Source organism: Panthera tigris, chromosome D3, assembly GCF_018350195.1.
Source record: "Panthera tigris isolate Pti1 chromosome D3, P.tigris_Pti1_mat1.1, whole genome shotgun sequence".
Taxonomy (NCBI): Eukaryota; Metazoa; Chordata; class Mammalia; order Carnivora; family Felidae; genus Panthera; species Panthera tigris.
In genome coordinates, this window is record NC_056671.1 from 43,692,797 (window position 1) to 43,719,687 (window position 26,891).

General features: G+C 35.0%; 1 protein-coding gene across 5 annotated transcripts in view; it reads right to left on the reverse strand.

Moving 5' to 3' along the window:
* The window catches only part of ROCK1 (Rho associated coiled-coil containing protein kinase 1), a 175,524-nt gene that overhangs the window by 30,991 nt on the left and 117,642 nt on the right, over positions 1-26,891 (reverse strand). For all 5 annotated transcript variants that reach the window (XM_042961918.1, XM_042961917.1, XM_042961919.1 and 2 more), the window contains 10 exons: positions 25,682-25,832; positions 21,150-21,310; positions 19,378-19,562; positions 17,742-17,811; positions 14,357-14,451; positions 6,092-6,257; positions 4,775-4,868; positions 4,243-4,331; positions 1,125-1,313; positions 114-273 (listed from right to left, as the gene is read on the reverse strand). In XM_042961918.1, the coding sequence (XP_042817852.1) occupies positions 114-273; positions 1,125-1,313; positions 4,243-4,331; positions 4,775-4,868; positions 6,092-6,257; positions 14,357-14,451; positions 17,742-17,811; positions 19,378-19,562; positions 21,150-21,310; positions 25,682-25,832 (1,360 nt within the window). The remainder of the gene's footprint in view (positions 1-113; positions 274-1,124; positions 1,314-4,242; positions 4,332-4,774; positions 4,869-6,091; positions 6,258-14,356; positions 14,452-17,741; positions 17,812-19,377; positions 19,563-21,149; positions 21,311-25,681; positions 25,833-26,891) is intronic.

Here is a 26,891-nt window from a genome sequence, read left to right on the forward strand (position 1 = left end):
AAGGATCCATGGGAAAAATAAAATGACAAAGAGGTAGAAAGCTAAATGAAAGTAACATACATTAATTTCCATGAATGAAGCAAACCTGAATTAAGTAAAATAAATATTCTTACCTGGAAGGTTTCCATCAGTTTCATCAGCACTAGGAAAACTAGCAACACTTGTAGAATCCGAAAGGTCCAAAAGTTTAGCACGCAATTGCTCAATATCACTCTCTTTGCTAGCCAATTGCATCTGAAGCTCATTCCTATGTGTACATTCTTCTACCAATTGCTATTTTTGAAATAAAGAAATCAAAATCAAATTTTCAAATTAAAAATTAAGAATTAATGGAACTATGAAGAATCTAAAACTACTAATACTAAAAATTAGTATAAACTTCATGAATGTTTACTACCACAGATTTTGATACAATTGTAAAAAATGCAAGTTCTCTTCCTCATTAATACATTGCTTGGTAAACTCCTTTTCTCCTTGCTTTCAACAAATTTTGTTTGTATTTTTTAAATGTAAAGCATCAAAACACAAAAACCAAACACCTGTTAAAACAGTAGGAAATGCTTTTATGGCTTCAAATGAAACAGTTTAAAAAATATGGAAAGCTTCTCAGGATGGTAAAACCATAAATGATAGAGAGTCAGTGCTTGTATCCAAGTCAATCGAGGACCAGAGACCAGTTCTCAATTTTGTGCTATTTACAGGCCAGGAAGTATAAAAAAAAATTAAGTTTGATATTTTGATTTCAGAAAAGTGAGTCCTGATTAAACAAAAAAATATACAATACTTCAAATCCTCTAACTTAACTGTAGTTAGTATTATACCAGTCATATCTCAATTTTAATCAAAAACCAAAAAGGCAAAACTTCTTTTTGATTCTCTCAAAGGAGCATCTCTAATCAAGCAAATGCTAATGGGTAAAAATTATCATGGTTAATAGGAAATGGAGTATCTTTCTAGTTTTTCAACATCATGGTTCATATTAGAGTAATAATGATCAAACTGTGGAGAGTATAAACCTGAATATGCATTTTTATGCTAAAAATATCTAGAGAAGATCAATAGATAATAGGTATAAACAGACATAACAAATTAAGAAAATAATCCTACACACACACAAACCTTACCGCTTGCATGTCATTCAGTTCCTTCTGATGTTTCACCACCATCTGGTTGAATTTCTCTCTTTCTTGGTTGAGTTCCAGTTGAAGCTTTCGATTTTCCTTTTCTTTCTTTCTCAAATCCTGTGTATTAGCTTTCTTTCTATCAATTTTAAAATCTTTCCGATTCATTATTTCTGCCAACTTGTTAACAGCCTATTCAAATATTAAAATATTATTAAATAAGGATCTATGTTGGAACCATCTGATTTAAATCTCCACTAAAAATGTATTTTCTTCCTCAAAATCAGGAAGGACTATTTTGTGTGGGAAAATCAGAAGAACCTAATAAAGGATGGAACATAACTGGTAGCACAAGTAACTATTACTGTTTTATCTCATTGTTCAAATGTAAGAACCAGATTAAGTCTTGTGAAAATTTTTTACAAAGAATTTTTTTACTGTTCAATAATCATTCAGCATTATACTGTACGTAGGCACTTTGATAGGTACTAGATATAAAGACAAAAAATAGAGTTATGCCTCAAAGGTATCATAGTCTGATGGAGGAGCCAGACAAGCACGCATTATAGTACAGAGTGGTGAGTTAAAAGAAAAGAGGCTAACAATGGTGCTATGGGAGCAGTACCTAACTGAGACCTGGGGAAGTCAGGGGTGGCTTCCTGGTGTACCTGCACATGTGTCCACATATGTTTCTTAAAAAGACAAATAAGAGTTGGATAAGCAAAGAAGAAATAGTATTAAAGAGAAGAGCCAAGGATGGCATTATAATCAGATGAAACCACACACAGGCAAAAAGGCCCAAGATAATTTTTTTCCTTGGGACAAGTAGGTAAGTAAGGAGATGGTATCTACCAGGCCATACTGAGGCCCTTTTGAATGTAAGAGAGAACAGCTGAGGTTAATCCCTTTTGCCAGAAGGAAAGAACATATTCAAATTGAGAAGTGTTAAAAGCATGTGAAATTAAGCTACATAAACTAAAACATAAGTCATGGTATTTTCTGCAATTATGTTTAAAAGAAACCGAAGATTTTTCCATTAAAACAGAAAAAAAGCCCAACTACCATCATTTCCATGTACATTTAGTCCTATCTAGGATGAGGAGCCCATATACATATTTTAATGGAGTAAATGCTTATTTCATTGAATTCATAATGCATATTGTTATTTTTCTAACAGTAAATCTAACATATTAAAAGAAAAATAAAAGACAGAACTATATTATGAAGAAAGTGAAAAGCCCTTGTAGTATCACCCATCAAAGAGTACCTCTGCTAAAGTCTCTTTTTTCAATCTGCTGGGTGTGTATCCTTCTAAACTTTTCCTTATGTATATAAGCTGATTACATGGATATTTAAATTAGAAAATGGGATCATGCTATACATTCTGTGCTGCAACTCGCTTTTTAAATTTAATACTATATCATATATCATGGGAAATACAATTTCCCCATGTCATTACATATATGTCTATTTCATTTATTTTTAATGGCTCCTTTGCTCTGTATTGTATGGATATATTATGATTTATCAATACTATGCTGATGGGTGGTTGGGTTATTTTTATTTTTCACCGTTAAAAATAATGTTGTGGGGTGCCTGGGTGGCTCATTAAGAGTCCGACTTCAGCTCAGGTCATGATCTCGTGGTCCGTGAGTTCGAGCCCGTATCGGGCTCTGTGCTGACAGCTCAGAGCCTGGAGCCTGCTTCAGAATCTGTATCTCCCTTTCTCTCTGCACCTCCCCCACTTGCACCTTCTCTCTCTCTCTCTCTCTCTCTCTCAAAAATAAACATTACAAAAAAAATGTTGCTGTAGGGGCGCCTGGGTGGCTCAGTCGGTCCGTCATGGCTCAGAGCCTGGAGCCTGCTTTGGATTCTGTGTCTCCGTCTCTCTGCCCTCCCCCCCACTCATGATCTGTCTCTGTCTCTCAAAAATGAATAAACGTTAAAAAAAATTTTTAAAGTTGTTGCTGTAATTACATTTGTATGTGTTTCTTTTGAGCATTTATGGAGTTATTTATACAGGATAAATTCCTAAACGTGCAGTTACTGGGTCAAAGAATATGCACATTAAAATATGTTATTCTGTTAATTGTTCTCATAGTTTACTCCCTCAAAAACTACACAAATAAATTTCCCTATGTTCTTGCTAAAGAGGAGTATTATATCTCTCTCATTCAAATGTGCCCATTTGTCAAAAAGATACCTCATTATTGCTTTAATTTTTATTTCTTGGTTTATGGTAATGGGTTAGCTTTTTAAAATTCTTTTTTTCTCAAATGTCTCTTACTTTTTTTTCGTAGAAGATTGTCTTTTTATTTGTAGACCCTCTTTTATTTGTATTTCTCTACATTTGTTATAAATATTCTTCTTAGTTTGTTTTCTTTCAACTTATGTTGTTTTGGGCTCCCCAGACCTGAATTTTAATGTAATAAATGTCAATCCTTTTCTTCATGGTCTATGTTTTGATGTAAAAGTAAGTACAATCCTTCTACTGAAGGATTTTCAACAGGTATTAAGTACATTTTTGAAGGATTAATCTAGTTGCAACATGAAAAACTGCTGAGAGGGAGAGTAGATAAGTGGTAAAAAAGCTAATATAATCATTTAATAAAAAGTAAAAAATATGTATTTTACCATAAAAATCAACTGGGGTACACAGTACCTTATGAAGAATTTAAACTACTGTGTAAGTTAGTAAAATGACAAGATACCAAGTTTTAGTAAAAATGTGAACTGCATCATTAAATATATAGCAAAATGATACAGTCACCCCTATAGTTTCTTACTTACTCCTAGTTCTTCTCTCTTGGCTTTAGTCAAGTGTTTTCTCTTCATTAAGTTTTCCTACTGTCAATTAATTATAGGTCTTCTGTACAATCTAAAACATGTTCTTACTAGTCAATGACTAGACAAGCTACTTTCTGAACTCAATTAAAATCCAATTTCCTGAAAAAGACTTCTATATTTAATGAAGAAAGAGTATTACATTATTTGTTCCAGTGAAAAGATTGAACATTACAACCTAAGTTTTAAGAAAAAGTTCACAAAGAGCAAATGTTAGCTTCTGAATATATGATACTCAAATACAAACATATGGAAAAGGCTGAGAGAGAATGTATACCTGTGTTTTAAGGGTTCTTTCTGTACTGATATTCTTTTCATAGGTAGCCTTAAGATTATTGATCTCTTCCTCTTTCTTCAGTTTATATTCTGTTAGCAAATTATATAAAGTGTTATTATATGACATTAAATTTCTGCATTCAAAATTAAGGCTCTTAATTATGCAAATTAGTTTATACATAACTTTTAATAACTTCATTAAGATAATTCTTTTTTATTGTTTTATTGAGGTATAATTGACAAATAAATTTGTAAGATATTTAAGTTATACAATATGATAATTTGATAGATGTAAACATTGTGAAAGGATTCTCCCATCAAGTTCATTAACATATCCATCACCTCACATATTTACCATTTTCTGAGATGAGAACATTTAAGTTCTACTAAGATAATTCTTAAGGCTACAGAAGCTATTTAACATATGAAAACAAATATTTCAAAAACCTAATACACAATATAAATAGCTAAGATTTACCTCTGAACTTGATTAAACATAATTAAAACAAAACAAAACAAAAAACCTTACATACCTTCCTCTTTCCTCCTCATTTTATCAGTTAGCTCTTCATTTTCTTTTCTTAATAACTCAAGATCTTTGGTTAGCATGCTGTTTGTTTCTTCAAGCTTAACAAAACACACAAAGGTTTAAGTTACATTCACTTTGCTAGTCTCTTATTTAAAACAGTAACTTCAAAAAAAAAAAAACTTCACATTCTCCATAGATGAGGACAGGTCAAACGCTGCTTTATATATGAAAATGCCTGGTTTCCGGTTTAACATATGTGGATATAATTAAATTCAAAATATTTTAGAACAATTGCTAGCTTCTAAAAATTACTTCAGCGGGTGTGTATGTGTGTGTGTTTTTGTGAAAGGAAGAAAAAAATGTAATGGAAGGAGAACGACTACAAACTTGGGAAATTTAAATTTAGGTTTCTAGCTCTGTGATTCTTAGCAAGTCACAATGCTTTTGGGCCTCAATTCCTTCATCTGAATAATGATGATGAAAACGACAATTAAAAACATTTTGCTTTCAGTAATGTACTACTCATTCACCATTCTATGTATATTATTTCACTTAATGTTCATAAGAATCTTGTGGAATAGGTATTATTTCTTTTTCTTTTTTTTTTTTTAAGTAAACCCTATGCCCAATGTGGGGCTTGAACTCACAACCCTGAGATCAAGAGTTGCATGCTCTACTGATTGAGCCAGCCAGGCACCCCAAATATTATTTCTATTTTATAGATGAAGAATCTGAGGCTTAGAGAAGTTAATGCACATTGCCAAGACCATGTAACTTCTTAAAGGCAAAGCTAAGATTTAAACCCAGGACTATCTACACCAGAGCACTTGATGGTAACTTCAAAAGAAGAAAAATCTAACTCCCCCTCCCATTCCCATAATCTATATAGAGAACAGTATAAATTTCAGGAATAGTTAATTATAGTATTGGTTTTCTATAATTAATTTGTAAATATCCATAAAGAATTTCTCATCCCCAAATAGTTTCTCTGAACTTTATAGAATTCTGGCCATAAAACCAGTTGCAATGTATTAAGATAATACAACAAATGAATTTAAGCTAAGCATTTCCTTACATAAAATATATTAAGATCTATAGCCAGAAAGAGAAAAAGTATATTACACTGAAAAAGAATTTCAGTCATTAACAATGGTTTTGGATTATATAAACTATTTTATACAGGAGTACAGACTGACCACTGTGTATAAGCAAAGTCAAAGTAAATACACATGCATACATATTCACCTTACCCTAACACTTTAGGATGTGGCCTATTTTTATTTAATTTTAGTCATAAACCTTACGTGAAAACCACACTTACCCGACTAACAGTGTGATCTTTATCTGTAATCTCCTGTCTATTTCTTGAGGCAGCTTTCTTGCTTTCTTGGGTCAATTCAAAATACTGTTCTTCCAGAAGCCCTCGAGCCAACTGCTCAGACTCGGCTTTTGTTTCTGCTAGATCCAACTGAGTAGTAAGAGTTTCTCTACAACAGATTTATAAGAGAAATGGATATAAAGAAATTCAGTTATTCTTTCAACTTAATGATATGCTTAAAAAGACAACTATATTTAAATAATAATAATTCATTGCTTAAATAAAATCCATTACTTGAATCCACTTGAAAAGTTCTATATAAATAATAAATTTAACCTCTCAGACTCTGAAAAACTATAAAAGTAAAGAACTCTTTAATTGTGTATCTGCTATTGTGCTTAACTAAGAAAAGTTAATAAAGCAATGGCAAATAGTCTACTTTTGAAAAGGAAACTGTTGTGGATTAGAATGGAAGGTAGCATGGCACAGGAGAAAAATAATAGTCTTGTAAACCAGGAGGCCAGACCTAGACCCTTATCCCTATTCTATCACTAACTAATTGGGCAAGGACCCTGGGCAAATTTCTTACATTTCCTGGAGCTCAATTTAATCAAATCTGTAAAATGAGAGTTAAGCTAAATGATTTTTGAAGTCCTTTCCAGTTCGGAAATTTAATGAGATTATGAAGACTTATAAACAGATATTTAAACCACTATAAACTGTTCCAAGAATGCTCCTTGGGAATAACACTTTAAAGCTTTTTTGGAATTGACATTCAGACCAGGACCAAATCACTCCAATTTGCTTGCTCTTCCTGAAGAAGCTATCTTGGTCATAAATGTACCCCCCTATACACAGTAGGTGCTCAATTAATGTTTGCTAAGTTAATAAATGACTTCCACCTATTTTTTACTAAGGGAATAATACAAATGAAATTTTCTGTCTCAAGCCTCTCTCAAGAGGGAGATATATACTAACTACAGAAAAAAAAAAAAAAAAAAGAATATTCATTCATTTGTCCAAAAAACATTTACCTAAATGGTTACTATGTGCTAAATATGGTTGTACTAAGTAAGACATACAGTAGTAACAAAGTCTCTGCCCTCAGGAAGCATACATTAGTGGGGTGAAAATGGTCAATTTAAAAAATGAGCAAGTAATATACAGTATCCATAGAGAACACAATAAAATGAAAAAGGTAGAAGAAGCTGTGCATGTGGTATTTTATATAGGGTGATCAAGGAGGCCTCTCTGCTAAGAAGACATGTGAGAAGAAATATGAAGGAAGGGAATGAGCTATGTGTATCTGAAAAGTGGTAAGTTGGAAGAAACATCTAATGAGAAATGCCCTAAGTTTGGTCTGAAAAAAGTTAGTGTACGTGAAGTGGGAGATCAAGGAAAGTTGTGAGAAATGTATTAAAAGAAGTTGGAAGAGATAAAGATCTTATAAGGCTTTCTAAAACAGTATACGGAACTTTGGTTTTACTCTGAATATTCTGTTTTTAAAAGATCATTCTGGGGGCGCCTGGGTGGCTCAGTCGGTTAAGCGGCTGACTTCGGCTCAGGTCACGATCTCATGGTCCGTGAGTTCGAGACCCGCGTCAGGCTCTGTGCTGACATCTCAGAGCCTGGAGCCTGTTTCAGATTCTGTGTCTCCCTCTCTCTGACCCTCCCCTGTTCATGCTCTGTCTCTCTCTGTCTCAAAAATAAATAAACGTTAAAAAAAAAAATTAAAAAAAAAAGATCATTCTGGTTGCTGTATTAAGATCAGACTGTAGGGGGAAAATGGCAGAAGTAGGGATATTAGTTAGGAAGCTACTGAAATTATCAAGATTGGAGATGGTCTGGATCAGGCTGGTAAATGGTACAAGTCATGAGAAATGATCAGATTCTGAATATGATTTCAAATTATAGCTAGGAAGACTTATTAATGGATTGAATGTAGAGAATAAGAAGAAAAAAGAGTCTAGAATAACTTCCAAGTTTTTTATTTAAACAACGGGAAATAATAGGATTGCTAATACCAAAATGGGGAAAACAGGGAGCAGCTGGTTGGCAGAGTAAAGGAATCAAGAATTTTTTCTGGACATGTTACAAATGAAATGCTTATTAAACACTCAAGTGGAGATGTCAAATAGATGGCTGGACATACAAGTCTGGAATTCAGGGGAGAATGTGCTTACACACTGATGCTATTTAAAGCCATGAGACTGGATGAAAACAAGGAGGGAGTGATCCCTTGGGCCCTCCAAACTTTAAAGGTCTCAGAGAGGGGAAGGGACAAAGGAGCAAAGGAGGTTAAGAGTAGCCAGTTCAATAACAAAAATACCATGTGGTGGTCAGAGAGGCCAGATGAAGAAATTTCATAGAGAGAGTAATGGACTATGTCAACTGCTACTGTTAAATAAGATAAAGACTGAGAACGGACTATTGTCTTTAACTGTTAGGAAGTCATAAGTAACCTTGAGAAGGGTTATTTTGATAGAGCGATGAATGCAAAAGTTTGACTGGAATGAGCTGGAGAGAGAAAGGGAGAAGAGAACCTGAAGATAAATGGTATGTCACTTTTCTTTCTTTTCTCTTTTTTAAAGTTTTATTTATTTATTTTGAGAGAGAGAGAGAGAGAAAGCATGAGCAGGGAAGGGGCAGAAAGAGGTAGAGAGAACCCCAAGCAGGCTCTGCACTATGATTTCCGTGAGATCATGACCTGAGGTGAAATCAAGAATCCAATGCTTAACTGACTGAGCTACCCAGGTGCCCAGGCATGTAACTTTTTAAAAAAAATTATCTATTTATTTAACTTAAAAAATATTTATTTTTGAGAGAGAGAGAGAGAGAGAGAGAGATGTAAAGAGGTAGAGAGAGAGGAGGACAGAGGATCTGAAGTAGGCTCCGTGCTGACAGGAGGCAGCCCCATGCAGGGCTCAAATTCACAAACGGTGAGATCATGACCTCAGCCAAAGTCGGATGCTCAACCGACTGAGTCACCCAGGCGCCCCCGGTATGTCACTTTTCAAATAAGTTTGCCACAAAAGGAAGCAGAAAAATATGATGGCAGGTGGAAGTGAATATGTGCTCAAAAGATGGTTATTTTTTACAGAGACGTTTACCTGTATGCAATAAAAATGACTACAGAAAGGAAAAAATTGATGTAGGAAAGGTGAAGATTACTGGAGTCATGTTCTTAAGTAGGCAGAAAGGGATGGGATCAAGGGGCTGCCTTAGTTAAAAGCACATTTTGTCCATTTACATCAATCAGAAGGAAGGCAGGGTTTATTGGTACAGATGCAGACAGATTAGTAGGTTGTGAGGGTAGAAGACAGTAGAAGTTCTCTGACTTCCAGGAAGCAAGACCACTTGTTGAGTGTGAGGATGAGGACAGGTTGTTGAAGATCTAGGAGGAAGGAGAAGATATGAAATACGTGTCTCAAAGCATAGGGAAGTTAGTATGTTAGGAAAAGACGCGAAGTACTGCCAATGGTAAGTCTATGATCCTAGAGGTGGTTCTGCACTATTATACACAGGGCTTCAGACTGGTAACACTCTTATCTGAGTTTACTGCTTTGTATTAAATTCAAATAAAAGTAAGTTGTAATTTAAAATTCCAGAAAACCTATTTATCCCAAATTATAGTCCTATCCCTGGCTATGCAACTGTGCAAGAGAAAGCAAGAAACAATGAGATGGTTCAGGGTAAAATTGTCCACAACTACAACCATCCAGACTTCCTTCACAGCTCTCCATAATGAAAGACCTGTCTTTACTGACTCCTAGGGCCAATCTATCACCTTTATTCTCCCATTTCCTTAATGAAATCAATTAACAACTTCTTTTTCTTCTAGGATGTAAGATTATAAGCAGGGACTTTGTTCTTGTTCACTGCTGTATTCCAAATGCCCAGAAAAGTCTCTGGCCCATAAAAAGTGCTTAGAAATTTTGTTTCAATCAATGGATAGAGGTGTAACTTTTCTCATTCTGATTTCCTTTCCATGTCTTTAAATATGCTCAAATTTCTACTATCTTTAAAAACAGATGGCTCTCTTTCACCTTCTCCTCCAGTTAGGGCTCCATCTCTATCTCCTTGCCTTAACAGCCACGTTTCTTAAATTAAAAAAAAAAAAATTATTTATTTTAAGAGAGAAGGAGAGAGAGTGTGTGTGCGCATGTGAGCAGGGGAGGGGGAGAGGCAGAGAGAGAGGAGAAAGAGAATCCAAAGCAGGCTCCACAGTCTCAGCTCAGAGCCTCACATGGGGCTCGAACCCACAAACTGTGAGATCATGACCTGAGCCAAAATCACGAGTTGGATGCTCAACTGACTGAGCCACCCAAGCACATCGAATTTTTAAATTTAACAAATATTTACTGACCATCTACAATGTTCTAGGTACAATTCCAGGTGCTACACATATAGCAGTGAATCAGAGTTAAGGACAAAACATTTGAAAATTCCCTTCTTCACTGCTAAATTCTAGCAGAAAGATAAAAACAGCAAGTAAAATAAAATAAGCAAATTCTATAATATACTGGGAAGGGATAAGTACTACAGAGAAAAATAAAACAGGGAAGGAAGTACTGAAGGTAGCAAGGTAATGGGGTGGGGGATGTTTGCAATTTTAAGGATTATTTAGGGAAGGCCTCTCTGAGATGACAGTCAGACCTAGACCCAGAGAGGGTGAAGAGGCAGGCTGTGTGGATATTCAGAGAAAATGTTCCAGGTGGAGGGGAGAGCAAGTCAAGAAGCCCTGAGGCAGGAGAGTAACTGACTAGTTTGTTGAATTGTAAGGAGGTAATGTGGCTATTGTCTACATTCTGTCTCTACTTCTACCCTTACCATTAATGTCTCAATCTACTTTAGTATCCATTCTCATTACTATTTAGGAACTGTTCTCAATAAGGTAACTAACAACCTTAAATATAATGGACAATGTATTTTTAACTTGACCTTTTTGAGTATTTGGCACTTTAAATCACCTTCTCTTCTTTGAAATATTCTATTTCCCTTAGCTTTTATGATACCTTATCTGTTGCCTTCTTGTATTACTGGTGATTTACTTTCCCTTCCTTTGCCCATTCCTTAAAAGTATAGGCACTAGAAGTCTGTTCTTAGCTTTTATGTCTTCTCACCATCCTACACTAGGGGTTACAACTTAGTACCTGAGAGGGTCAAATGAGTCCACATAAGTGTTCCTCCAACTCCCTCCAGACACACAACAATTAAATCTGGGCCAACATTTTACATAAAAATTCAGATTTCTGGCTTCTCTTGAAAAACTAGATTTTGTGGCAGCAAGTGGTTAGAACTGATATGAACTCCTCAGTTTGTTATAATATTCACAACTCACAAAATGAGCTAGAACCCAACTAGCTTCAAATCAGTTACATGTATGGTACCATAGGTTCATGAGTTTATACAATCACCTTAACAAATCTCATCTATCTCTGTCTCAGTATATCTCTGTTTCAGTATACAATGAATGTCAAATCAGCTTCAAGTCCTTACCTTTCCTCTGAGCTCTGATGCAATAAACCCAAGTGCTTGGAATCCATTCTTTGGATATCCCACAGGCACCTCAAACTCAATTGGTCTGAAATGGAAATAATCTTATCTCCCCTCATTTCATAAACTTGGCATTCTTTAACTCAGGGATTAGTGCTACCATCAACCCAAATGCCTTGGTCAGAAACTTGAGAACCCACCTGAAAATTTCCCCAACTTTTATCCCCATACTCCCATATCTACAGGTCCTATTGCTTCTACTTCTATTTTTCCCATGTACTTGCCTCCCCTTTACTGTCAATTTCCTCTATAATTTTACATCTAGGGATGCCTGGGTGGCTCAGTCAGTTAAGTGTCCGATTCCTGACTCTGGCTCAGGTTCGTGAGATTGAGCCCCATGTTGGGCTCCGTGCTTCTCTCTCTGCCCCTCCCCTGCCCACACACACACTCTCTCTCTCAAAATAAACAAACATTAATTAAGTTTTACATCTAGATTTTCCAATGGCTACATAATTCAACTTCCCGTATCCACCAGTTTTGCCTCACTCTAATCCATTCTCTACTCTAAAGAGTGAAACTTTCTAAATTACCACCTTGTCAATCCCTAGCAATTTGTCATAGACACCTAACTTAATTATAGCTGTCTCCTGACTAGATTCTGAAGTACTGGAGGGTAAGAACTGTAACTTACTAATAATTATATCACTCACATGAATCATAGTACTTAGCACAATACTGGTTACCAATATGCTTCTGTTAAATAGATCAAACAAGAACAAATATATCAACCCCATGAAACAACATATCTGAACACCCTTCATAGTGAATGCACACAACCTGGGATTGTACAGTACACTGTAGATACCATACAAATGATAGACAATAGATTATATAATAGGGGTCTACCACTGTCCCAGAGATTAACCAGGAAAAAAGTATCTTCACTCCTACCTTAGATTCCACTAAAAATATTAAGTAGCTAAGCACTGAGTGTCCATAGTTGCTAACAACACTGAGGCAACCGGACAGTACAAGGTACAAGGTAGTCTTCACCTTTCTACCAATCAGATTAGAATATGACTAATACTCCAGATTAGGAATGTCCAATAAAACTTTCTATGAGGATAGAAATGTTCTTGGGGCTCCTGGGTGACTCAGTCAGTTAAGCTTCAGACTTCGGCTCAGGTGATGATTTTATCATGCTTTGTGAGTCTGAGCCCTGCGTCAGGCTCTGGGTATAGCTCAGAGCCTAGAGCCTACTTCGGATTCTGTGTGTCTCTCTCTCTCCGCCTCTCTCCCACTTGCACTCTGTCTCTCTCTCAAAAATAAACAAACATTAAAAAAAAAAAAGAAAAATTCTATATACCTGTGCTAATATGGTAGATGCTAGCCACATGTTAACTGTTGAGCACCTGAAATGTGGCTAGTACACCTGAGAAACTAAAATTTAAACTTCATTTAAATACACTAAAGCTCGAATTTAAATGGCTATATAAGACTAGGGGCTACCATATTGGACAGTGCAGCTTTAGATTTAACCATGAAGCACAGAAGGAGGACAAAAATGTTCAACTAATATGGAAATGGAATCAATAAAATCACAACTGAGGAAAATACACAGGAAAAATGATCCAGTTCCTTCAACAAGTAAGTGTCAGGATAGTGATTACCCTAGTGGTGGGGAGGGAAGAAGGCATAATGAGGAGGGGGAATACAGTGGGCTTCTAAAGTGGATAGCAAGGTTCTGTCTCTTTCATGGGTGGTATTATAATATCATAATAATTTATAATTCATAAAACTGTACATGTTTTAATATTTAATGTATTTGTTCAATAATGGTTAGACTTTTACAATTTCTATATGGAAAGAGAATATAAAAATGTCAGAAAACTAGTTCTAATGTCTGTTCCCTCTAGCTATGAGAAGTTGTTAACACTTAAATAGCTTTAGGTCTTCTCCTTCTTAGGCCCTAAGCACACATGCACACATGTAACTTAACCTAAGAATACTAAGAGGAAGACCCTAAATACCTTTACCTAGCATAAAATAATGATGTGTAAATACAGCATGAACGATTTATATACAAATAGATGTTTAAAGATTGAGACCCTTGAAAACAATTTATTGTCACAGTTTAGTGAATCTCTACACAATTGCCATAGTATTAACATATTAAATTATTTTTTCAACATGAAAGGAAATTTTAGCCTAAATTTAGTTTTATTTGTTCTGAATTAGCCCAATAAGATTTGCTATACCACTTTTATCAGAATAAAGGCACATCTACTCTCTACCTTTAAACTTAAAGAATGCTAAGTTTCTCAAGGATCCACATAAGAGTGAAAACATATGGTATCTGTCTTTCCCTGTATGACTTATTTCACTTAGCATAGCACTCTCCAGTTCCATCCACGTTGCTACAAAAGGCCATATTTCATTCTTTCTCATTGCTATGTTTTCACTCTTATGTGGATCCTCAGAAACTTAACAGAAGACCATAGGGGAGGGGAAGGGAAAAAAAAAAAAAAGTTAGAGAGGGAGAGAGCCAAACCATAAGAGACTCTTAAAAACTGAGAATAAACTGAAGGTTGATGGGAAGTGTGAGGGAGTGAAGGGTGAGTGATGGGCACTGAGGAGAGCACCTGTTGGGAGGAGCACTGGGTGTTGTATGGAAACCAATTTGACAATAAATATCATATTAAAAAAAAAAAAACAACTTAAAGAATGCTATGATGTAGTAGTGACTCTTGTTTTAAAGAAAAATGGACATACTTTTCATTTTGTAGTTCCTGTATTTTCTTTAAATTTTCTCTGTTTTTTTCTTCAATTTCTTCCTTAAGTTCCTTTACTTGGGTTTTATAAAGTGTCTGCAAAACAAGTGATTAGAAGAAATAAGTGTTTATGAGGAGTTTGGTAGTTTCTTATAAAGTTAAACAACATATGATCCAACAATTCCACTCCCAAGTATTTACCCAAGACAAATGCAAATATGTATCTATATAAAATCTTGTCAATGAATTTTCACAGCAGCTTTATTTCAAATTGTAAACAGATGAATGCAATAAAAAGGAATTACTATTGATACAAACAACATGATAAACCTAAAAAATATTTTGCTGAAAGAAACCAGGTGCTAAAAAGTACATATTGCATGATTCCATGTACATGCAACCCTAGAACAGGTGACAATAATCAATTGTGACAGAAAGCAACTAAGCGGTTACCTGCAGATAGAGGTAAGCAGAGCAGATTGACTACAAAAGGCCACTAGGAATTTATGGTGAAGGAAAAGTTTTATATGTTGATTGTTGTGGTGGTAACACAGCATACAGATTTGTCAAAACTCATCAACACATACACTTATAATGGTTACAATGAAGTATATAGAAATTATATCTCAAAAACATTAAAAGTTATATTGGTTTGGGAAAACATTATAAAGAAACTTAGCAAGCTTACTCATTTAAAAGATCAATTCTTGAAGTGAATAATGCTAGAGAAACCACTTCTCTTTTGGGTGGGTGGGATTGAGTGGATGGTTGAGAGATGTACATAAAATACCCACAAACAAGATTTATCAAACATTCTGTTAACACACAAATAATATATATTTATTATAAAACAATGATTCTTACAAAATTCATTCGGCTTCTGCCAACTCTATCAACAAATATTAATTTTTTTTTGAGAGAGAGAGAGTGCACAAGCAGGGGAGGGGCAGAGAGAAAGGACAGAGGATCTGAAGCGGGCTCTGCTCAGAGAGCAGAGAGCCCAATGTGAGGCTCAAACCCATGAACTGTGAGATCATGACCTGAGCCAAAGGCAGATGTTTAACCAACTGAACCATCCAGGTGCCCTTCTCACAACAAATATTTAACAGGTGTAAGTGTTAGACCTATATTGTGTTAGGGTGCTGTGGTTACAGAGTAAACTTCTAGTTCTGCAGTCCTTTTTTAAACTATCCCTTTTAGTATAAAAGATAAGGAAAAAAATAGTAAGGACCAGAAAACAGCTGTCGAGAACTATCCTTCTAAGAAATAGCACTTCTCTAGGAGAAAAATACATACATTTCTTATCTATCATTTACCTACCTACCTACCAGAAACAGAGAGCAAGCAGGGGAAGGGCAGAGAGACAGAAGGAGACAGAGAATCCTAAGCAGACTCTGTGCTGTCAGTGCAGGACTAGATGTGGGGCTTGAACTCATGAACCACAAGATCATGACCTGAACTGAAACCAAGAGTCAGACACTAAACTGACTGAGTCACGCAGGTACCCCAAAGATACATTTATTTCAATGGGAATGTAAATAAAAGAGGACTGATAGCTTGCAAAATGAAGTAATTCATTTTGCCTTTAGGAATCAAAATTCCTATCTCTTTGACTTCCGATACTGGAATCTGTATGTATAATCAATGAAAGGATAAATAGAAAAAAATACTCTGATTTGAAACACCAGATTAAAGAATATCTTATATCTGGTCATAATAGTTTATCAAATTTACGGATACTTAACTCAATCCTCACAAGTTACGAACTAAATCAGAAAGAAGAGACAGTGTCAAGTTTTATATTACTTTATACAGACAAGTCTAAGAATCCATAGGAACACCACAAGTCATCTGACATCCATCTCAAAATGTGGAGGCATTGGATGATTACTTTGTGAAAGTATATGGACAAGAAAGTGTGCATGATGTTATAGACCATTTTGCAGAAGTCAGTACTACACACTTTGAACAATTAAGGTTAATCTCTACCCAGGGAAAGATTTTCAATAATACTGAAATTTTTTAAATTTAAAAACGTTATTTCAGTGATAGTCTAACAAGTCAAAAAATAGTTAGAAAGTCACCATGTTTAGTAGGAGATGAGCAGAGTACAGCATGAAGCTCTAAACATGGGAAAGTTCTGTAGAGCTCTAAAGGTGTTCAGATGCAAAAAATGTCCTTTTTGAGTTTATTTATTTATTTGAGAGAGAAACTGTGCTTGTGAGCATGAGTGGGGGAGGGGCAAAGAGGGAAAGAGAATCCCAAGCAGGTTCTGCATTCCTTGCCGCGCCTGACCCATGGCTCAATCTCAGCACTGTGAGATCATGACCTGAGCCTATATCAAGAGTGGGAGGCTTAACCAACTGAGCCATCCAGGTGTCCTGGTATTCAGATTCTTTATTAATTCATTAATAAATCATTAGTTCCAATATTGTTCACTTGGTTTCTAGGGCATGTTCACTAGCATAACTAGAACTCTCTAATTTTTTTTTTTATTTTATTTTTTTTTTAATTTTTTTTTTTCAACGTTTTTTATTTATTTTTGGGACAGAGAGAGACAGAGCATGAACGGGGGAGGGGCAGAGAGAGAGGGAGACACAGAATCGGAAACAGGCTCCAGGCTCTGAGCCATCAGCCCAGAGCCTGACTCGGGGCTCGAACTCAGGGACCATGAAATCGAGACCTGGCTGAAGTCGGACACTTAACCGACTGCGCCACCCAGGCGCCCCTAGAACTCTCTAATTTAACTGCACTAAAACTTGTAGGAAAAGTGGCTGCCAGGTGTAACAGTAATGGAGAAGCTAGGTAACTGTCAAGTTGAAATGGCAGCATATAAACTTGGCAACCAAAAGAAATAACACTGCAGAACCTTCACTACCTTCAAATCTCAAAGAATTAGCTATGAATGTTAATCAATACTAGTAGTGAAAATAACCTGGCCTGCAGCAAATAAGAGTTAGAATGACTTCTATGGAAAAAAAAGCAAAATAGATACATAAAGTGAATAAAAAGAGCTAAAACAAACAAAAAAAAAACAAACCCTTTTGAGCATAGTTATATCTATAACTGTATGCAGTTATACCTGCAAATGGAACATGCATACATGAACCACATATGAAAATACCCAAGTTTGCTAACAGGCAAACAAAACCCTTAACAAAGTCTTACATACAGCTTTACTTTGATGGCAATTTTAGAAATGTTTCACAAAAACGTTAGTTTCTTTACAACTTACATAGAGCACGAACTCAGATTCAGAAATGAAATGTAGAGATGGGGACACGAAAAGGGGGAGAAAACCACTTCACGGTCATTTGAAAAAAAGTCAGTTCACATTAAAAATCTAAATACCTAATTTTAAGCAAAGTGTTAAAAATGATTCTTACCGAAAAATATTGCTCTGCTTCAAGCTGATCTTGTAGCTCCCGCATCTGTCCTTCATTTCCTCTATACTGTCTTCAGGTAAAAGAGAAAATAATAAATGAATGCTATTTATACTATACTTTGTATTATTCTTTATTTATTAAAGTTGCTAAAAATAAAAAGGTTTACTAAAATGACCTTTGTTTTTAAAAATCATAATTCACTATACAGTATTACTTTAATATTCATATTTGGTCAGGCCACACTGTCTCGTTCCATTTTGCTCCTACTATACAAAGTAGAGGGAACTGTTTTTTACTGAAGGTCACTTTCAGGAGAATATTAACTGTGGATTAATCCAAGTTGCAAAAATAAAAATGATATTTTCTAAGTTTTAGTAGAGAAAAGCATCCTTAGGAATAAACTTTAAATGTCACATGTAGTATAGTAAGCGATTAAAAACAGGGCACACGAAAATATTCACAAATAATATTATACATACCATACATTATATATACATATAATACCATACATTATGGCCAATGAAGCATGGAGGTGGGGCTGGAAATAAAAAACCAGGTAAGGAACGAGAAAGAAGGCAAGAACAATACATGACAAAGGAGGAGGAACACAGACACACCTACATATATATAATACACACATGAACACAATTCACAAAGAAACAGACAAGACAGAAACACAATGTAACCCCCGGTTACATATTTTCAAGGATAAACAATTCCATCTGCATCTGCTGGGTTTTCATTTTAGATAGTGATAGATTTGTATTTTCAGCATCTAACAAGGCATATAGTTGATAAAAGGACATAATAAGTGTTCACTGAATGCTGAGTGAAAGTTATTCTGGGAGAAGAAAACTACAGAACACATAATGCGAAAATGAAGGCTCTACAAGGGGGAAAAGAATTTTGCCAATATAAATCCAACAAAACAAAAACTGACAATTTTACCCAAGAATTACTATGTTGTAAATGAAGCTGGCAAATGAAGGGTATTATCACATAAATCTAGAGGAAATAAAAACACGTGACTTGGTATAAAATATACTAATCTTTGACATTAAATTTTTGAAGCATGTCTTTATACAAATTCTGAAAGCAATAATGAAACCTTGCATCATCTCCACTTCAAGTAAGTGGACACATCACATTTCAGAGTAGAAGAAGAAAAAAGGTACTTTGCATTCTGAGATGAACCAAAGGAACAAAACAAAACAAAACATAGAGTCATCATGTCTAACTCTAGTTCCTAATATAAAGAAATACTGAACATTTCCCATGAGACACTGAATACTTAATAAAAAAGTTTAATTCTGATTTTTGTAATTCTAGTGTGAAGAAACAGGCCTTTTGTCGGTATGAAAATCATGAGAAAACTAATTTTTCCACCATAAATGGACTTACTGTAAAGTCAGTGGCCTTGATAATCTCCTTTTTTCTCCCTTTAAAGATCTCTACTTTTTATTCAGTAAGGCTCCCTTGCAAACCTTTGCAAGTAAATTCTTTTTTCTAAATGCTTTTTTCCTAAGTTTTCCTTTCACAAATTGCAAATAAATTATTTCTACACATATAAAATATCAAACATAAGCAAATGCAGAACACAAAAAAGAAACAAAAAAATGTTATTTTTGAGACTTACTTTGTAAGCTGAGCTAACTCAAATTCTAATAATCTCTTTGCTTCCAATAAAGTATTTATTTCCTGTTTCATCTGCTTTTCTAGACCTTTTAAATTGTCCGCTTCAAACGCTTGAGTCTTCAATTCATTCTGTAACAATACTCGCTTATTTGATTCCTGCTCCAGTTGCAGGGATAGATTCTTAACCTATGAACAAGAAAAATAATTGCAGTCTTAAATCTCACTAATAATTTAGTAAACATTATTTGAAAGAATATCAATCAAATCTCAAATGTGCTATACTGCCTTATACAGAGAATATTAGTATTCTAAAGAGTCTCCATTGTTGACATGTTATTTATAACTATAGAACTTACTATTAAGTCAAATTAACCCCCAAATTTCAGATATGAGATCTTGGAGGAAAAAAATCTGGTTTCTTTCGGTCCCAACATGTACAGAAATTTTAGAGTAGAGAATGGCCATAAAAGCCACTTTTGGAGGGACATAAGGGGTATTTAAATTCACCTTTTCGGATTCATAAATGTTTGTGCTCTGGTCTATAACCCTCTGAAGTTTAGTGAGGCCTTCCTTAACCCCTGGATGTAATTACTCAAAACACTCCTACAGCATTCAGTACTTCCTCTTTAAATTAATGTCATGCTTGTAATTTTGATCTTAATATCTGTCTTTCCTTCTGGGCTCGAAGTTCCACAAAAGTCAAGAACATATCTATCTTATGCAGTAATCCAACTCCCAGCAGAGCCGGGAAGATAAAAGGTGCTCAAAAATTACATTTTGAAATGACTGAGTATGGTCTTCCAAATTTTCAACATACTTTCTTCCTGCGTGTTGGCTATAACAGGTATCCACTAAATCTCTTTTCTTTCTAGTTCATTCTATAGAACACTACCAGACTAATTTTATTTTCTAAAAGAGTATTTTCACCTACAGCCTCCCATTTTAAGTTTAAATCATTATCAATACTTTGGTTCCCAAGTTTCCCATGACTATACAATATGTCTTTTCTTCTCTGGTCAGATCAAGTCCTTGTCTTTCACTTACCTATCTTCATTCATTAATCACTCTTTTACTATCATCATTATTGATAATGTTCCCTCTCTATCAACTCTAGCTTCTGACTCTCAAACTATGAACTTTTGAGGTCTTACTCAATCTTTAAATAATGGAAATATCTCATTCCTCCTGTAAGAAGTCTTTCCTGATTATTCTGGTTTTCTCTCTCTCCCTTTTCTAACATATATGCAGACTGATTCCTTCCAGTCTTATAAGTGATTTTTAAAATACATATAATAACCACAAGGATATAATGGCATTTTATCTTTTATTTATTGCTTTGTAAATGTGTACCCTGTGTTTTCCATCAATCTAAGCCAGTCAAGACTCTGTAGTTAACATTTTTCTTGAGATCTAAGAGCAATTTCTCCTCTTTGGGATTACAAGAGAACTTTACAATAAACTTTTTTGTGTGTGTGTTTTTAAAAAGCAGATGGCAATTTCTTCAGAAGAGGAGCTATGACACTTCTATAGAGTTGTACTGTCATAGTGCAAAATAGTATAAATCCTATGGTGTGACTGTTCAACAACTATCTGTTGATAAAAATCCTAGGAAGGAAGGATACAGTGGTGGCTTTATAGCAGTAAACACATACACATACAGGTTATTTTATTCAAATCTCCTCCATGTTTTTTAAATTATAGATAACTTTTCACTTATAATTTATGATTACTTCTCTTTTATAAGATCAACAAAATCAATACTATTTTTCTTACTTCATCCTCCATCCTTTCTTTATTTTCAGTCAAATGCTCAAGCTTCTGCTGAGATTGTTTCAGATCAACATCTAGCATTGAACACTGTTTCTCAATCTGAACAACTCTATTTTCAGCCTTCTCTCGAGCTTCTCTCTCTTCCTTCAGCTTCTTTTCCATTTCTGTGAGGAAAAAAAAAAAAGTTACAGACATACATACTTTCACTTGCATGGGCTCCATAAGACAAACTGGTGTCAAAAATCCCTACTGTTTTTATCCTGGGATTCTAATGGAACAATTTATTACAGAAGTCCTAATGTCATTTGAATTATTTGCATAGTAGGATGTCTAAACAAAAGGAGTTATAAAATAAAGTAGTAGAATAAAACCTTCTAAATCCAGCCCACGCCCAATGTTATGAGAAATTATTAAGTGCCATTTCTAGACCAGAAGGTGAAAATATAACTAGAAAAAAAAAATGAAGTAACTAAAAAGAAAAATGGAGGTAGTTCAGATAAAAGCAGAGAAATAAGGCTGTGGTTATTAATCTATACCTTACATTGTTCCAGAAAAGTTTCAAGGGACTTAAGGCTGATAGGAATTCTAATTTTTGCAATTCAAACAAACAAGATTCCACGGTAGTATAGTACCCACTTTAATTATTATCAAAAGATAAAAGTCTATAGTGAGGCTCCTTTTTTGAGATATGGTAACTAAGGTTCTGAAAGGTTCAATTTTCCAAGGTCCTGCAACTAGTAAGTTGTACAGACATGATTCAAACTTAGTAAGTCTGCTTTTCCATTCTTGGAGACTGCCCTCTAGGTAACAAAATAGAAACAATTAGAATGGAACTTCCTCATCTTTCCCTCCAAACCTACAAACTTAGCCATACCAGTAATCATTGCCTCTTAATTCCCATCTCTAATCAAACACAAATCCATCCACTTCTGTTCTGGACTTTGTTCCTTCAATTATTTCATTTCTTCCCTGCCTCAACAATTTCCTTCTCCTAACTGAATCATTCTCACCAACATAATAATCTCATTTATTATCTCCCTTCCTAAAATATCCTCTACTGCTCTCACATTCCTCTTTAGCTACTATTCCATCTCTGTTCAGAAACTTCTGGAAGAACTTCCTGTCTCCAGTGCCTCCACTTACTGTCTCCAGTGCCTCATCTACTATACATTTACTACTTTCCCTTTTGGCCTCCATCTCCACCATTCCACTGAAACTGCTTTGTATGATAACCAGTGAGTGAGGTCCATCCTGCAAAATTCAGAAGACACACAAATGTCTGGGTCTTCATCTTTACTGACCTTAATAGAATCCGTATATTGAATAACTTCCTCATTTTTTTTCAATATTTTACTCTTTGAAATTCTAACACCATACTTACTTGGTGTTCCTGCAACCCCCTTTGACTGTTATTGGTTTCCTTTGTAACATTTGGAAAATGTTAGACTACCCAAGGGCTCTGCTATGATTCCATTTCTATTCTGCCCTATTTCCCCTTAGGAGGTTCTGTGCATGACTGTATAACTCCTGCTCTCCTCTGAGCTCCAGACTCATATATATTTGACATTTCCACTTAGATATCTAACACGGTTTTCAAAGTTAACATATCTAAAATAGACACCTTTATTTCCCTCCCATCCCAAACCACTCATCCCATCCCAGTCATCTCAATGTCAAAACATATTAACATCCATCCAGTTGTTAAAATTAAAAAGCCCCCCCCCCCCATAAAAAAAGAGCCAGAGCCTTTCTTGGTTCTTCTTTTTAATTTCCATCCAATTCATCACCAACTCTTACCCTCTTACCCTTTGTATCTACATTTCTTTCATGCTCTACTACCACTAATCCCTACACATTATATAGCCTTCTAGTTGATCTCCATTTTTAAACTGTTCTCTCTCTCAAAAGCATTCTCCATACAGCAGGAGTGGTCTTTCAAAAACATATGTTACACATGCCAGCACAGCTCAAAACACTACAATGGCTTCCCACTATTCTTAGAATAAGAGTATTGAACTTATCATCTCTTCTGCCTGGAACATACTTTCTCCTGGACGGTTCACTTTGCCTCAAATATTATTAGTTCAGAGAGGCCTTTCCTCAGAACCCCATCTAACATAGCAATACTTAGAAACTATCACACTGTATGTATTTTCTTCATATTAATGATTACAATCTGCACTGATTTTCATTTATTTGCTTTTTTTGATTATCTCTACCATCAGAAAATAATCTCTAAGAGGAAGGATTCTTGTCTTATTCTATGCTATATATTCCCAGGTGTGCCTGGCCTATAGTAGGCAGTCAACAAGTAATGTACGTGAAAGAAATAAAAGTAGTTTAATATGGCTGAAGCACACCAGTTATGTGAAGTACACATAACAAAGTGCAGAGTAGTAAGACTATAAAGATGGGTAAGTGCCAACTCAAAGGCTCTTTATGTCCTGAGGAGTTTGACGGGTGCCTTGCAAACAATGAAAAGCCACAAAGGACTGGCACAGTAAGATTTAAATTTCAAAAGGATCATTCTGGCTTAAATGAGAACAATAGATTGATGAGCAGAACAACTGGCAGAGTAATAATTAAACAGATCAAGCAAATGATGATGTCACCATGAACTAAAAGAGAAAAGGAAAGGAGGAATATATTGTATATATCATTTGGAAGTAGAATTGCTGAATGATTCCCAGATTTCTGGCTTGGATACCTGGATGCTAAATATCACCACCCTTAGCCATAACAGTATTTCCCATTTATTAAAAGCCTTCTATGTACAGGCACTTTATATGCATTTTTTTCCATCTAATATCTTTTTAATAATCACCACAGAGTAGGTAAGAGGCAAAACAGATTTGTTTGATTCCAAGCCTGGGCTGCTAAAAACTATACAGCCATTAACTAGGATCATGAGAATAAGAGATTAAAGCAGGTCTGACAGATAGGATCCTAAGTTTCCCCTTGAATGAGCAGAATTTAAAGTGTTAAGTGACACTTCCAGATTGTAGCAGGTTACAAAGTAAGTGCAAGGTGAAAAAAGGCAAACTCTTCTTTTAAAAGTTTGGCTATAAAGAAATGGAATAAAACAGTGGCAGTTAGTAAGAATCAGAGATTACTGCAAGGGTTTGTCTATTTATTTATTTATTTGTTTATAAAGGAAGATACTTGCACATGCTCACAAAATTAAAAAAAATTTTTTTAATGTTTATTTTTGAGACACACACACACAGAGCGTTGAGCGGGGGAGGGGCAGAGAGAGATGGAGACACAGAATCTGAAGCAGACTCCAGGTTCTGAGCTGTCAGCACACAGACTGACGTGGGGCTCTCACTCATAAACCACGAGATCATGACCTGAAGGTGAGTTGGATGCTTATCTGACTGAGCTACCCAGGCATCCTGCATGCTCAAAAAATTTTATCTATCTATCTATCTATGTATAATGGAAGAGACTTGCACATGTTCACAACAAGAAAGGATTCAGTGGAAGAGAAAAGGTTAAGGATGAAGAAAAAAAAAAAAGATAGTTAAGATGAGATAAGATGAGGCTAGATCTGAGTACAGCTAGCACATATTAGTCAAACAAGAAGATGGTTAATATCTTTAAAAAAATTTTTTTAATGTTTATTTACTTTTGAGAGAGACAGAGCGTGAGCAGGGGAGGGGCAGAAAAAGGGAGACACAGAATCCCAAGCAGGTTCCAGGCTCTGAGCTGTCAGCACAGAGCCTGACACAGGGCTCGAACCCATAAACTGTGAGACCATGACCTGAGCAGAAGTCAGATACTTAACCGACTGAGCCATCCAGGTGCCCCGAGGATCAGTATCTTCTGACAGGAAAGAAAATGAAGATGGGTAAAGAAGTAGGATAGGCTGATTAAGTAAGAGAACAAGACTTTGAGGTGTTCTCACCTATGCTTTCATGATTTCTTTTTTAAATAGGAGAAAAGTTCACCTAACAGTAGATGGATAAAGAAATGACATACAAAGCTTGAGAACAGAAGTAAAAGTCTGAGAGAAAGAAAACAGTAAATGATATACTAAAAAACTAACAGCTCGCCTGAGGTTGGAGATAATGCATTGGGCTAACCCTCTCTGAAGAACTTATCTGATGTGAAGAAAGGAACTCATTAGTTTGATCTAGGGTTGTGTTTAGAGTCATAGTAAAGTGGAAACACAAAGGAATTGGAAAATTGAGGGTACTAAACAAGAAAGAAGATGAACTAACAGACAATGATTTTCAGAATGGATCAGGAAGAAAATAAAGGAAAGGGCTAATAAAAACTGGGAGAAAAGAGAGATTTCACTGATATTGATAGAGAATGGAGGATAATAGAGTGAGGGAAATAGAAGGTAAAATTGTGATTAAAAAAAATGGAAGGTATCCAAAGTGAAAAAGGGAGAATCCTTTTACTGAATGGCAATTTATAATTTTTAAGTGTTTATACTACTATAAAGTGAAATTTTAAACAAAACCAGTTTTTTTGGTAGGCATTATTTAAAAATTACTCATATAGAAAATATGAAAATCAACACTTACCACACATTGCAACAGACTTTGCCTCTTCAATAGACTGATGTTTGTCAGTTAAACGAGCTTTGGTTACTTTATGTTCATTTACCTCTTGTTCTAACCTTTGTTGTAATGATTTAAGCTTATAGTTTAAATCTATCTCTAAATTATTCTTTTCCTGTAAAATGAAAATAACTTATGTAATACACTAAGCAAAAGACACATTGTTAAATCTTACATTATGTAATATTCCATAAGAGACAATATATGAATCACACTGGCCTGAAATGTGATACTGTATTTAAATATTTTTATTTAGAACATTTATACTTTCTTGTATATTTCACATTATCTATCATGTCTTACTTTAAAAATCATGATAAGCTCATATAATTAAAAGCAAAATATCACCACCTCCTTCCCCCAGAAGGGTTTTGGTGGTAGTTGTATTCAGGAGGGTTCACTGCTAGAATCAGAAATGAATAGGACAATTCTTTAGTTCATTAAAACATTTTTGCTGCCGCTTACAAAAAATTAAATTCAGATTTAAAACTGTTAATTTACAGTTAAATTAAATGTACACCCAGATTTACATTGCCTTGACTAAAGGACAAGTCAAAATGTATTCCATTTCTGTTTGGGTGCATCTTCTACTCTTCTTTCTTTCATCCTACAACCACAGTTATACCAGGCTTAGACATACTACTCTATTACAAAACATGTCCAAAGGACAGATAAGTGGTACATTTTCTGATCATTTATCTGAGGATCTAGTAAACCCACATTTAGGGAGGAAGTGAAAAAGTGAAAGATCTACATATTATCTATTTAATACTTTTCTTAGCAAGGTAAGGACAGAGGATAACCAATGACAGTTTTTGACTGGTAAGAAAACTATACGCAAGGGCCAATCACTTTATGCTATTTTCTATTTTGCTAACTATTACCAACAAAATGGAAAAAGCACACATGATCTACCATATACCTATCCTTTGTTTTCCTTCTTCATAAGGCTAGTAACATTCAGCATCTTCATTTTACCCAAGTACAAAAAACTGGGGGAAAAAATTCTACATGAAAAGATATTTCCAAACGAAAGTAATTTGTGATGATTCGATAATAGGAAACATCTAATACCCTTCAAAGTTAAAAACAAACAAAAATAACACAATAAAAAGCCCTAAGTAAGACACACACACACACTCCCACAAAACCACTACTGATCATAAAGATTTTT